General features: G+C 42.9%; 1 protein-coding gene across 1 annotated transcript in view; it reads left to right on the forward strand.

Annotated features, from left to right (window-relative positions):
- Window positions 1-9,659: 9,659 nt before the first annotated feature.
- The window catches only part of LOC112241608 (synaptotagmin-7-like), a 160,328-nt gene continuing 154,987 nt past the window's right edge, over window positions 9,660-15,000 (forward strand). Inside the window, exon 1 of the mRNA XM_042320786.1 lies at window positions 9,660-9,809. Within this exon, the coding sequence (XP_042176720.1) occupies window positions 9,709-9,809 (101 nt within the window). The 5' untranslated portion in view covers window positions 9,660-9,708. The remainder of the gene's footprint in view (window positions 9,810-15,000) is intronic.

The following is a 15,000-nucleotide window of genomic DNA, read 5'->3' on the forward strand; positions in this document are numbered from 1 at the left end:
ACATAGTGTGTCTGAAAACACCCTATTTCCTATTATGAGATGTGCACTTTAGGTGAATAGAATGCACAACCAATTCACCTCAATGCTACAAACTACCACAATTATAACCTCTAATTCACCTCAATGCTACAAACTACCACATCTATTTATTTGACCTTTATTTAACTAGGCAAGTCAGTTAATTAAGAACAAATTCTTATTTACAATGACGGCCTGGGAAAAGTGGGTCAACTTGTCTTGTTCAGGGGCAGAACAACAGATTTTTACCTTGTCAGCTCAGGGGATTTGATCTAGCAATCTTTCGGTTACTAGTCCAATGCTCTAATCACTAGGCTACCTGCCGGCTTTGAGGTGTAACCTCTAATCTATAACCTCTAATTCACCTCAATGCTACAAACTACCACATCTATAACCCCTTGTGCGTTGCCTTGTTGGTCATCTAGTCATTATTATATTAGCCGACACTCCAGAGTGACTCACAGTACAGGGATTTACAGTACAGGGATTTACAGTACAGGGATTCACAGTACAGGGATTCACAGTACAGGGATTTACAGTACAGTGACTCACAGTACAGGGATTTACAGTACAGGGATTTACAGTACAGGGATTCACAGTACAGGGATTCACAGTACAGTGATTTACAGTACAGGGATTTACAGTAGAGTGAGTGCATACTGTACAGGGATGTACAGTAGAGTGAGTGCATACAGTACAGGGATTTACAGTACAGGGATTTACAGTACAGGGATTCACAGTACAGGGACTCACAGTACAGTGATTTACAGTACAGGGATTTACAGTACAGGGATTTACAGTACAGGGATTTACAGTACAGGGATTTACAGTACAGGGATTCACAGTACAGGGATTCACAGTACAGTGATTTACAGTACAGGGATTTACAGTACAGTGATTTACAGTACAGTGATTTACAGTACAGTGATTTACAGTAGAGTGATTTACAGTACAGGGATTTACAGTACAGTGATTTACAGTAGAGTGATTCACAGTACAGGGATTCACAGTACAGGGATTCACAGTACAGTGATTTACAGTACAGGGATTCACAGTACAGGGATTCACAGTACAGTTATTTACAGTACAGGGATTTACAGTAGAGTGAGTGCATACAGTACAGGGATTTACAGTAGAGTGAGTGCATACAGTACAGGGATTTACAGTAGAGTGAGTGCATACAGTACAGGGATTTACAGTAGAGTGAGTGCATACAGTACGGGGATTTACAGTAGAGTGAGTGCATACAGTACAGTGATTTACAGTACAGGGATTCACAGTACAGGGATTCACAGTACAGTGATTTACAGTACAGGGATTTACAGTAGAGTGAGTGCATACAGTACAGGGATTTACAGTACAGGGATTTACAGTAGAGTGAGTGCATACAGTACAGGGATTTACAGTAGAGTGAGTGCATACAGTACAGTGATTTACAGTAGAGTGAGTGCATACAGTACAGGGATTTACAGTAGAGTGAGTGCATACAGTACAGTGATTTACAGTAGAGTGAGTGCATACAGTACAGGGATTTACAGTAGAGTGAGTGCATACAGTACAGTGATTTACAGTAGAGTGAGTGCATACAGTACAGGGATTTACAGTAGAGTGAGTGCATACAGTACAGTAATTTACAGTAGAGTGAGTGCATACAGTACAGGGATTTACAGTAGAGTGAGTGCATACAGTACAGGGATTTACAGTAGAGTGAGTGCATACAGTACAGGGATTTACAGTAGAGTGAGTGCATACAGTACAGGGATTTACAGTAGAGTGAGTGCATACAGTACAGGGATTTACAGTACAGGGATTTACAGTAGAGTGAGTGCATACAGCACAGGGATTTACAGTACAGTGATTTACAGTAGAGTGAGTGCATACAGTACAGGGATTTACAGTAGAGTGAGTGCATACAGTACAGGGATTTACAGTAGAGTGAGTGCATACAGTACAGGGATTTACAGTAGAGTGAGTGCATACAGTACAGGGATTTACAGTACAGGGATTTACAGTAGAGTGAGTGCATACAGTACAGGGATTTACAGTAGAGTGAGTGCATACAGTACAGGGATTTACAGTAGAGTGAGTGCATACAGTACAGGGATTTACAGTAGAGTGAGTGCATACAGTACAGGGATTTACAGTACAGGGATTTACAGTAGAGTGAGTGCATACAGTACAGGGATTTACAGTAGAGTGAGTGCATACAGTACAGGGATTTACAGTAGAGTGAGTGCATACAGTACAGGGATTCACAGTACAGTGATTTACAGTACAGGGATTTACAGTAGAGTGAGTGCATACAGTACAGGGATGTACAGTAGAGTGAGTGCATACAGTACAGGGATTTACAGTAGAGTGAGTGCATACAGTACAGGATTTACAGTAGAGTGAGTGCATACAGTACAGGGATTTACAGTAGAGTGAGTGCATACAGTACAGGGATTTACAGTAGAGTGAGTGCATACAGTACAGGGATTTACAGTAGAGTGAGTGCATACAGTACAGGGATTTACAGTACAGGGATTTACAGTAGAGTGAGTGCATACAGTACAGGGATTTACAGTACAGGGATTTACAGTAGAGTGAGTGCACACAGCACAGGGATTTACAGTACAGGGATTTACAGTAGAGTGAGTGCATACAGAAAAGGGATTTACAGTACAGGGATTTACAGTAGAGTGAGTGCATACAGTACCAGTCAAAAGTTTGGACAAAAGTGTTTCCTTATTTGTACGATTTTCTACATTTTATAATAATAGTGAAGACATCAAACTGTGAAATAACACATATAGAATCATGTAGCATCCAAAAAAGTGTGATTTTATATTCGAGATTCTTCAAAGTAGCCACCTTTTGCCTTGATGACAGCTTTGCAAACTCTTGGTATTCTCTCAACCAGCTTCATGAGGTAGTTACATGGAATGCATTTCAATTAACAGGTGTGCTTTGCTAAAAGTTCATTTGTGCAATTCTTTTTCATTCTTAATGCATTTTTAGCCAATCAGTTGTGCTGTGACAAGGTAGGGGTGGTTTACAGAAGATAGCCCTATTTAGTAAAAGATCAAGTCCATATTTGTCACGCCCTGGTCTAGTATTTTGTGTTTTTCTTCATGTATTGGGTCAGGCCAGGGTGTGGCATGGGGTTTTTGTATTGTGGTGTGTTTTGTCTTGGGGTTTTGGTGTGTGTGTATTGGGATTGTAGCTAGTGGGGTTATCTAGCAAAGTCTATGGCTGTCTGGAGTGGTTCTCAATCAGAGGCAGGTGTTTATCGTTGTCTCTGATTGGGAACCATATTTAGGCAGCCATATTCTTTGAGTTTGTCGTGGGTGATTGTCCTTAGTGTCTTTGTTCCTGTCGCTGTGTTAGTTGACACAAGTATAGGCTGTTTCGGTTTTCGTGACGTTTATTGTTTTGTAGTGTTTTGTGTGTATTCGTGTTACGTTTGTTTTATTAAACATGGATCGCAATCTACACGCTGCATTTTGGTCCGACTCTCCTTCACACCTAGAAAACCGTTACAATATTAGGGCAAGAACAGCTCAAAAAAGCAAAGAGAAATGACAGCCCGGAAAATGTGAAGGACTTTCAAAGTTTCTTCAAGTGAAGTCGCAAAAACCATCAATCGCTATGATGAAACTGTCTCTCATGAGGACCTCCACAGGACAGGAAGACCCAGAGTTACCTCTGCTGCAGAGGATACGTTCATTAGAGTTAACTGGGTCTCATGAGGACCTCCACAGGAAAGGAAGACCCAGAGTTACCTCTGCTGCAGAGGATAAGTTCATTAGAGTTACTAGCCTCAGAAATTGCAGCCCAAATAAATGCTTTCACAGAGTTGAAGTAACAGACACACCTCAACATCAACTGTTCAAAGGAGACTGCGTTAAGCAGGCCTTCATGGTCGAATTTCTGCCAAGAAATCACTACTAAAGGACACCAGTAAGAAGAAGAGACTTGCTTGGGGCAAGAAACCCGAGCAATGGACATTAAACTGGTGAAAATCTGTACTTTGGTCTGATGAGTAGGTGAAGTGTAGGTGAACGGATGATCTCCGCATGTGTCGTTCCCACCGTGAAGCATGGAGGAGGAGGTGTGATGGTGTGGGGGTGCTTTGCTGGTGACACAATCTGTGATTTATTTAGAATTCAAGGCACACTTAACCAGCATGGCTACCACAGCTTTCTGCAGCGATACACCATCCCATCTGGTTTGCACTTAGTGGGACTATCATGTGTTTTTCAACAGGACGGTGACCTAACACACCTCCAGGCTGTGTAAGAGCTATTTGATCAATAATGAATGTGATGGAGGGCTGCATCAGATGACCTGGCCTCCACAATCACCCAACCTCAACACATTTGAGATAGTTTGGGATGAGTTGGACCGCAGAGTGAAGGAAAAGCATCCAACAAGTGTTCAGCATATGTGGGAACTCCTTCAAGACTGTTGGAAAAGCATTCCAGGTGCTGTCATCAAGTCAAAGGTTGGCTACTTTGAAGAATCTAAAATATGAAATATATTTTGATTTGTTTATCATTTTTACGGTTACTACATGATTCCATATGTGTCAATCCATAGTTTTGATGTCTTCACTATTATTCTACAACGTAGAAAATAGCAAAAATAAAGAAAAACCCTTGAATGAGTAGATGTGTCCAAACTTATGACTGGTACTGAACATATTTGGTCATGTGTACGTGATCCCTTTGGGAATTGAACCCACAACCTTGGGTTCTTACTCAACTGAGCCACGTGGACTCTTCAAGGAAACACAAAATGCTGTAGGCAGTTCATGTATTAGCTGTGTTCCCTGTCTGATTAATGATCCCAGTCCCTACTGGTGACACAACACCTACAGCACAGTGACTGCATTGTGTAATATGTGTTTGTGTACGTGGGGTCGCAAGTGAACTTGAACCCAACAACCTCACTGCATTGCCTAGCACATGCCTAGCACATGCCTAGCACATGCCTAGCACATGCCTAGCACATGCCTAGCACATGCCTAGCACATGCCTAGCACATGCCTAGCACATGCCTAGCACATGCCTAGCACATGCCTAGCACATGCCTAGCACATGCCTAGCACATGGGTGTGCTTCACATGTATTATCCGTGTCCCTGTCAGTGCATAATAACGAAACATACTGCTGGACATATTTAGAATGTGTGTGGTCCTAAATGGACTTGAACCTGCCACCTCACTGAGCCACAGGACACATCGGTGCATACCATACTCTAGCTACTTGTGTTATATGTGTTCCTGCTCTGTATAATAATGAGTCAGTATAATGATGATTCTTACTCTCTGTGTAATAATGAATCAGTATAATAATGAATCAGTATAACAATGAATCAGTATAATAATGAATCAGTATAATAATGAATCATACTCTCCGTGCAATAATGAATAAGTATAATAATGAATCAGTATAACAATGAATCAGTATAATAATGATTCAGTATAACAATTAATCAGTTTAATAATGAATCATACTCTGTGTGTAATAATGAATCAGTATAACAATGAATCAGTGTAATAATGAATCAATAGCAATGAATCAGTATAATAATAAATCAGTATAATAATGAATCATACTCTCCGTGTAATAATGAATCAGTATAATAATGAATCGGTATGATAATGAATCAGTACAATAATGAATCAGTATAACAATGAATCAGTATAATAATGAATCAGTATAACAATTAATTAGTTTAATAATGAATCATACTCTCCGTGTAATAATGAATCAGTATAATAATGAATCAGTATAACAATGAATCATTATAATAATGAATCAGTATAACAATTAATTAGTTTAATAATGAATCATACTCTCTGTGTAATAATGAATCATACTCTCCGTGTAATAATGAATCAGTTTAATAATGAATCATACTCTCTGTGTAATAATGAATCACTATAATAATTAATCAATTTAATAATGAATCATAATCTTTGTGTAATAATGAATTAGTATAATAATGAATCGGTATAATAAGGAATCAGTATAATAATGAATCATACTCTCTGTGTAATAATGAAATCAGTATAATAATGAATCAGTATAAGAATTAATCAGTATAATAATGAATCAGTATAGTAATGAATCGGTATGATAATGAATCAGTACAATAATGAATCAGTATAACAATGAATCAGTATAATAATGAATCATACTCTCTGTGTAATAATGAAATCAGTATAATAATGAATCAGTATAAGAATTAATCAGTATAATAATGAATCAGTATAGTAATGAATCATTCTCTCTGTATAATAATGAATCATTCTCTCTGTATAGTAATGAATCAGTATACTAATGAATCATACTCTCTGTATAGTAATGAATCAATATAATAATGAATCAGTATAATAATGAATAAGTATAGTAATGAATCATTCTCTCTGTATAATATTGAATCAGTATAGTAATGAATCATTCTCTCTGTATAATAATGATTCATTATCTCTGTATAATAATGAATCAGTTTTTGTAACGAATCATTCTCTCTGTATAGTAATGAATCAGTATAATAATGAATCAGTATAATAATGAATAAGTATAATATTGAATCAGTATAGTAATGAATCATTCTCTCTGTATAATAATGATTCATTATCTCTGTATAATAATGAATCAGTTTTTGTAACGAATCATTCTCTCTGTATAGTAATGAATCAGTATAATAATGAATCAGTATAATAATGAATAAGTATAGTAATGAATCTAACTCTCTGTATACTAATGAATCATACTCTCTGTATAGTAATGAATCAGTATAATAATGAATCAGTATAGTAATGAATCATTCTCTCTGTATAACAATGAATCATACTAGTGTCACAAGAGGGCAGTACTATCCTTCATTCCCCCATCAGCCCTGTTGTCATCAGAGACACACTAGGGCTCCCTATTTTCTATCAAGTGCACTATGTTTGACCAGGGCTACTGGGAGGTATCCCTTTGATCCCCTAAAAGCAGATGTGATTTAGAATTGGGCAGATACAGGCGTGACAGCTTGACTCATGCTCTATGGGAACCTTCATTTGCATAGCCTACTCTCCTCAAAAAAAAATCTTAATGTCATCTTTCAAACACTTCAAACTAGTATAAAACTGGCGCATGCTAACAAAGTCCATTGTGGATACCCATGGTGATGAAAATGTCAGTAAAGCGTCATCTATGTGCAGTTAAACACTCTATAGAATTTTGATTGACGTGTCAGTGGCTTTTAGACACCTCTCGAACTTAGGAGGAAAGTAGATTTCTTACTCACTATTATGTTCCCCGCTGCTTATTGAAACAGTTCAAATACGCCGCCGTTCTGTAACCTTAGCGATACTGCCGAATGCTTTACGCGTTTGACCACAGGCGCATACAATACCGTAGAAATCGACCCCTGGTGAGAGACGGTGGGCTACCACTGAATTGTGATGTTGTGTGCAATAGCACATCTCAAGGCCAAAGTGGCCATAGAATGAGAGTTACCCAAACAACCTCTACACAATAACACAGATATAGGGGTCGTAGAAGCTGAGCTGCGGAGACTGAGGTAGAAGCAGTATTCCTTTACCCCTGGTCCATACTACGTTGCAGGCTCCCACCGTGAATCCCCCTCCTCCTCCCCCCTAGTGACAGGACCTCAGAGCTGCCTCCATCTACCTGATCTACCTGATCTACCTGCCTCTGTCTCCACCGGATCTACCTGTCTCTATATCTACCTGATCTACCTGCCTCTGTCTCTTCTGTCTCTACCTGATCTACCTGTCTCTGTCTCTACCTGATCTACCTGCCTCTGTCTCTTCTGTCTCTACCTGATCTACCTGCCTCTGTCTCTTCTGTCTTTACCTGATCTACCTGATCTACCTGCCTCTGTCTCTTCTGTCTCTACCTGATCTACCTGATATACCTGCCTCTGTCTCTTCTCTCTCTACCTGATCTACCTGATCTACCCGCCTCTGTCCCTTCTGTCTCTACCTGATCGACCTGTCTCTGTCTCTTCTGTCTCCACCTGATCTACCTGCCTCTGTCTCTTCTGTCTCTACCTGATCTACCTGCCTCTGTCTCTTCTGTCTCTACCTGCCTCTGTCCCTTCTGTCTCTACCTGATCTACCTGAACTACCTGTCTCTGTCTCTACCTGATCTACCTGCCTCTGTCTCTTCTATCTCTACCTGATCTACCTGATCTACCTGCCTCTGTCTCTTCTGTCTCTACCTGATCTAAATCAAATCAAATCAAATCAGTATACTACCTGATCTACCTGCCTCTGTCTCTTCTGTCTCTACCTGATCTACCTGATATACCTGCCTCTGTCTCTTCTCTCTCTACCTGATCTACCTGATCTACCCGCCTCTGTCCCTTCTGTCTCTACCTGATCGACCTGTCTCTGTCTCTTCTGTCTCCACCTGATCTACCTGCCTCTGTCTCTTCTGTCTCTACCTGATCTACCTGCCTCTGTCTCTTCTGTCTCTACCTGCCTCTGTCCCTTCTGTCTCTACCTGATCTACCTGATCTACCTGTCTCTGTCTCTACCTGATCTACCTGCCTCTGTCTCTTCTGTCTCTACCTGATCTACCTGCCTCTGTCTCTTCTGTCTCTACCTGATCTACCTGCCTCTGTCCCTTCTGTCTCTACCTGATCTACCTGTCTCTGTCTCTACCTGATCTACCTGCCTATGTCTCTTCTGTCTCTACCTGATCTACCTGCCTCTGTCCCTTATGTCTCTACCTGATCTACCTGATCTACCTACCTCTGTCTCTTCTGTCTCTACCTGATCTACCTGATCTACCTGTCTCTGTCTCTACCTGATCTACCTGCCTCTGTCTCTTCTGTCTCTACCTGATCTACCTGCCTCTGTCTCTTCTGTCTCTACCTGATCTACCTGCCTCTGTCTCTTCTGTCTCTACCTGATCTACCTGCCTCTGTCTCTTCTGTCTCTACCTGATCTACCTGCCTCTGTCCCATATGTCTCTACCTGATCTACCTGCCTCTGTCTCTACCTGATCTACCTGCCTTTGTCTCTACCTGATCTACCTGCCTCTGTCCCTTCTGTCTCTACCTGATCTACCTGATCTACCTACCTCTGTCTCTTCTGTCTCTACCTGATCTACCTGATCTACCTGCCTATGTCTCTACCTGATCTACCTGATCTACCTGCCTCTGTCCCTTCTGTCTCTACCTGATCTACCTGATCTACCTACCTCTGTCTCTTCTGTCTCTACCTGATCTACCTGCCTATGTCTCTACCTGATCTACCTGATCTACCTGCCTCTGTCCCTTCTGTCTCTACCTGATCTACCTGATCTACCTACCCCTGTCTCTTCTGTCTCTACCTGATCTACCTGATCTACCTACCTCTGTCTCTTGTCTCTGCTCTTCTGTGACCTGGATAACCTATGCCTTCCCCTTTAACACACCTCCACAACTAATCAAATTTGCTTCCTTTACAATGTTGTTGCTTGATCTCTCTACCTCTCCGTGTCCTCTTCCTCTTCTCTTCTTCTTGTTCCTGTCTTTTTCCACCTCCTCCCGTCTCTCTTTGTCTCTGCTGTGTTGTCTCCTCTCTCTCTCTCTCTCCTTCCTAGTGGGGAAGTGTCAGGGGGGCAGACAGGGGCATCGGTAGCATTGGGAGGGAGAGGGGATGGGGAGGGTCCGGCGGGTCCCAGTGACAGTGTGAAGATGATGCCTGGCGGTACCAGCATGGTGATGTCGGGGGTCAAGGCCGGGAGGTGGCAGGCGGTCCAGAGCCACATGCAGGCGGGAGGACTCAGACCCACCAAGTGAGTTATAACGATTGAATACTGTTCTAGGGAGATGGTGTATACTTTATATACACAAACATTAAGGACACTTTCCACTTTTTTGCCCTCAGAACAGCCTCAATTTGTCGGGGTAAAAGCGTTCCACAGGGATGCTGACCCATGTGGACTCTACAAGGTGTCGAAAGCGTTCCACAGGGATGCTGGCCCATGTTGACTCTACAAGGTGTCCAAAGCGTTCCACAGGGATGCTGGCCCATGTTGACTCCAATGCTTCCCACAGTTGTGTCAAGTTGACTGGATGTCCTTTGGGTGGTGGACCATTCTTGGTACACACAGAAAACTGTTGAGCGTGAAAAACCCAGCAGCGTTGACACAAACCGGTGCGCCTGGCACCTACTACCCCATTCAAAGGCACTTCAATCTTTTGCCTTGCACATTCACCCTCTGAATGGCACACGAACACAATCCATGTCTCAGTTGTCTCAAGGCTTAAAAATCCTTCTTTAACATGTCTCCTCCCCTTCATCTACACTGACTGGAGTGGATTTAACAATTGACATCAATAGCTTTCACCTGGATTCACCTGGTGAATGTCATGGAAAGTTTATGGAAAGTTTATGTCATGGAAAGAGCAGGTGTCCTTAATGTTTTGTACACTCATTGTACAGTATAGATGGTATAGGTAGAGGGCAGAGGGTATATATTGTACAGGCAGAGGACAGAGGGTATAGATGGTACAGGTAGAGGGTAGAGGGTATAGATGGAAAGGGAGAGGGTATAGATGGTACAGGTATAGGACAGAGGGTCTAGATGGTACAGGTAGAGGGTAGATGGTATAGGTAGAGGGCAGAGGGTATATATTGTACAGGCAGAGGACAGAGGGTATAGATGGTACAGGTAGAGGGCAGAGGGTATATATTGTACAGGTAGAGGACAGAGGGTATAGATGGTACAGGTAGAGGGTAGAGGGTATAGATGGTATAGGTAGAGGGCAGAGGGTATATATTGTACAGGTAGAGGACAGAGGGTATAGATGGTACAGGTAGAGGGTAGAGGGTATAGATGGAAAGGGAGAGGGTATAGATGGTACAGGAAGATGACAGAGGGTATAGATGGTACAGGTAGAGGGTATAGATGGCATAGGTAGAGGGTATAGATGGTACAGGTAGATGACAGAGGGTATAGCTGGTATAGGTATAGGGTAGAGGGGAGAGGGTATAGCTGGTACAGGTGTAGGGTAGAAGGGAGAGGGTATAGATGGTACAGGTAGAGGGTAGAGGGTATAGATGGAACAGAAAGAGAACAGAGGGTATAGATGGTATAGGTAGAGGGTATAGATGGTAGAGGGTAGAGGGTATAGATGGTATAGGTGTAGGGTAGAAGGGAGAGGGTATAGATGGTACAGGTAGAGGGTAGAGGGTATAGATGGAACAGAAAGAGAACAGAGGGTATAGATGGTATAGGTAGAGGACAGAGTGTATACATGGTATAGGTAGAGGGTATAGATGGTAGAGGGTAGAGGGTATAGATGGTATAGATAGATGGTATAGGTGGTACAGGTAGATGACAGAGGGTATAGCTGGTATAGGTAAAGGGGAGAGGGTATAGATGGTACAGGTAGAGGGTATAGATGGTACAGGTAGAGAACAGAGGGTATAGACGGTATAGGTAGAGGACAGAGTGTATAGATGGTATAGGTAGAGGACAGAGGGTCTAGATGGTATAGGTAGAGGGTAGAGGGTATAGATGGTATAGGTAGAGGGTATAGATGGTACAGGTATAGGACAGAGGGTATAGATGGTATAGGTATAGGACAGAGGGTATAGATGGTATAGGTAGAGGGTATAGATGGTAGAGGGTAGAGGGTATAGATGGTGCAGGTATAGGACAGAGGGTATAGATGGTACAGGTAGAGGGTATAGATGGTAGAGGGTATAGATGGTACAGGTATAGGACAGAGGGTATAGATGGTATACGTAGAGGACAGAAGGTATAGCTGGTATAGGTAGAGGGGAGAGGGTATAGATGGTACAGGTAGAGGGTATAGATGGTACAGGTAGAGAACAGAGGGTATAGATGGTATAGGTAGAGGACAGAGTGTATAGATGGTATAGGTAGAGGACAGAGGGTCTAGATGGTATACGTATAGGGTAGAGAGTAGAGGGTATAGATGCTACAGGTAGAGGGTATAGATGGTATAGGTAGAAGACAGAAAATATAGCTGGTATAGGGTAGAGAGTAGAAGGAGGACAGGAGGGAGGGGAGGTAGTGTGAGACTAAGAGGGAGGACAGGAGGGAGGGGAGGGAGGTAAGACTAAGAGGGAGGACAGGAGGGAGGGGAGGTAGTGTAAGACTAAGAGGTAGGACAGGAGGGAGGGGACGTAGTGTAAGACTAAGAGGGAGGACAGGAGGGAGGGGAGGTAGTGTGAGTGTAAGAGGGAGGACAGGAGGGAGGGGACGTAGTGTAAGACTAAGAGGGAGGACAGGAGGGAGGGGAGGTAGTGTGAGTGTAAGAGGGAGGACAGGAGGGAGGGGACGTAGTGTAAGACTAAGAGGGAGGACAGGAGGGAGGGGAGGTAGTGTGAGTGTAAGAGGGAGGACAGGAGGGAGGGGAGGTAGTGTGAGACTAAGAGGGAGGACAGGAGGGAGGGGACGTAGTGTAAGACTAAGAGGGAGGACAGGAGGGAGGGGAGGTGGTGTGAGAGTAAGAGGGAGGACAGGAGGGAGGGGAGATGGTGTGAGGGTACGAGGGAGGACAGGAGGGAGGGGAGGTAGTGTGAGAGTAAGAGGGAGGGAGGGGCCCAGGTGCCAATGTTCCAAGGTGGCGTGGTGCTCTGAAACGTGTGATGACAGGCTGGGCTTGGGCGGAATAACGTGCGGAAGATGTGAACTCTGAGCTAACAATAGACTGCAGAATTACACTGTCGCGGAACCGTCATCACGCCAACTCCTAACCAGCTAATAGACTACTACACGGGCCTGCATGGAAAATGGACATACTCAGAGACAATGGGGTCTATTAATGACCATCTATCTACCAACACATTTTCACACAGTGACTGTTGAAGTCCATCTTTTCGCTAATAGTTCTAGCCTCTGCATGGCCCATTCAGAAACCACACAGGACACACTGAGACGGAATGGTACTATTCTACAAATACTACAATCTACAGAGACAGAGACAAGACTATAACAACGGCAAACGGTCAAAGTCATTTGTTTATATGAAACAGATACTCTGAGAGGGAATATATTTTTCTATAGGAGATACTTATCTGACCTCAGTTTATTACTGATAACAATAACAAGACACGCGATCAATGCAGTACTGTAGTACGGTAGTAGTTTTAAATTAATACATTTGCTTTTCGATTTGATTTGTACTGCGGCTAAAGCGTCTATAATGTGACCACCGGCTTTCGTACGTTTCTCGTCAAAATAACAATCGGATTGAGAATATCCAACTGAAGACGGAGGGAGGTTAGTGGGAAATGTATTATGTTCTGTACTATAAACAAATGGAATCTGTTACACACTAACAAACAGTCTGTTACTCACAGTCTGTTACTCACCCTCAGTCTGTTACTCACTCACAGTCTGTTACTCTCAGTCTGTTACTCACTCACAGTCTGTTACTCACAGTCTGTTACTCACTCACAGTCTGTTACTCACAGTCTGTTACTCACCCTCAGTCTGTTACTCACTCACAGTCTGTTACTCTCAGTCTGTTACTCACTCACAGTCTGTTACTCACAGTCTGTTACTCACAGTCTGTTACTCACTCACAGTCTGTTACTCACAGTCTGTTACTCACCCTCAGTCTGTTACTCACTCACAGTCTGTTACTCACTCACAGTCTGTTACTCTCAGTCTGTTACTCACTCACAGTCTGTTACTCTCAGTCTGTTACTCACTCACAGTCTGTTACTCACAGTCTGTTACTCACTCACAGTCTGTTACTCACCCTCAGTCTGTTACTCACTCACAGTCTGTTACTCACAGTCTGTTACTCACAGTCTGTTACTCACAGTCTGTTACTCACTCACAGTCTGTTACTCTCAGTCTGTTACTCACTCACAGTCTGTTACTCACTCACAAACAGTCTGTTACTCACTCACAGTCTGTTACTCACAGTCTGTTACTCACTCACAGTCTGTTACTCACAGTCTGTTACTCACCCTCAGTCTGTTACTCACCCTCAGTCTGTTACTCACCCTCAGTCTGTTACTCTCAGTCTGTTACTCTCAGTCTGTTACTCACTCACAGTCTGTTACTCACTGTCTGTTACTCACAGTCTGTTACTCACCCTCAGTCTGTTACTCACTCACAGTCTGTTACTCTCAGTCTGTTACTCACTCACAGTCTGTTACTCACAGTCTGTTACTCACTCACAGTCTGTTACTCACAGTCTGTTACTCACCCTCAGTCTGTTACTCACCCTCAGTCTGTTACTCTCAGTCTGTTACTCACAGTCTGTTACTCACAGTCTGTTACTCACAGTCTGTTACTCACAGTCTGTTACTCACCCTCAGTCCGTTACTCACTCACAGTCTGTTACTCTCAGTCTGTTACTCACTCACAGTCTGTTACTCACAGTCTGTTACTCACTCACAGTCTGTTACTCACTCACAGTCTGTTACTCACTCACAGTCTGTTACTCACCCTCAGTCTGTTACTCACCCTCAGTCTGTTACTCACCCTCAGTCTGTTACTCTCAGTCTGTTACTCTCAGTCTGTTACTCACTCACAGTCTGTTACTCACTGTCTGTTACTCACAGTCTGTTACTCACCCTCAGTCTGTTACTCACTCACAGTCTGTTACTCTCAGTCTGTTACTCACTCACAGTCTGTTACTCACAGTCTGTTACTCACTCACAGTCTGTTACTCACAGTCTGTTACTCACCCTCAGTCTGTTACTCACCCTCAGTCTGTTACTCTCAGTCTGTTACTCTCAGTCTGTTACTCACTCACAGTCTGTTACTCACTGTCTGTTACTCACAGTCTGTTACTCACCCTCAGTCTGTTACTCACTCACAGTCTGTTACTCTCAGTCTGTTACTCACTCACAGTCTGTTACTCACAGTCTGTTACTCACTCACAGTCTGTTACTCACAGTCTGTTACTCACCCTCAGTCTGTTACTCACCCTCAGTCTGTTACTCTCAGTCTGTTACTCACAGTCTGTTACTCACAGTCTGTTACTCACAGT

The sequence above is a fragment of the Oncorhynchus tshawytscha genome, linkage group LG01 (genome assembly GCF_018296145.1).
Source record: "Oncorhynchus tshawytscha isolate Ot180627B linkage group LG01, Otsh_v2.0, whole genome shotgun sequence".
Classification (NCBI taxonomy): Eukaryota; Metazoa; Chordata; class Actinopteri; order Salmoniformes; family Salmonidae; genus Oncorhynchus; species Oncorhynchus tshawytscha.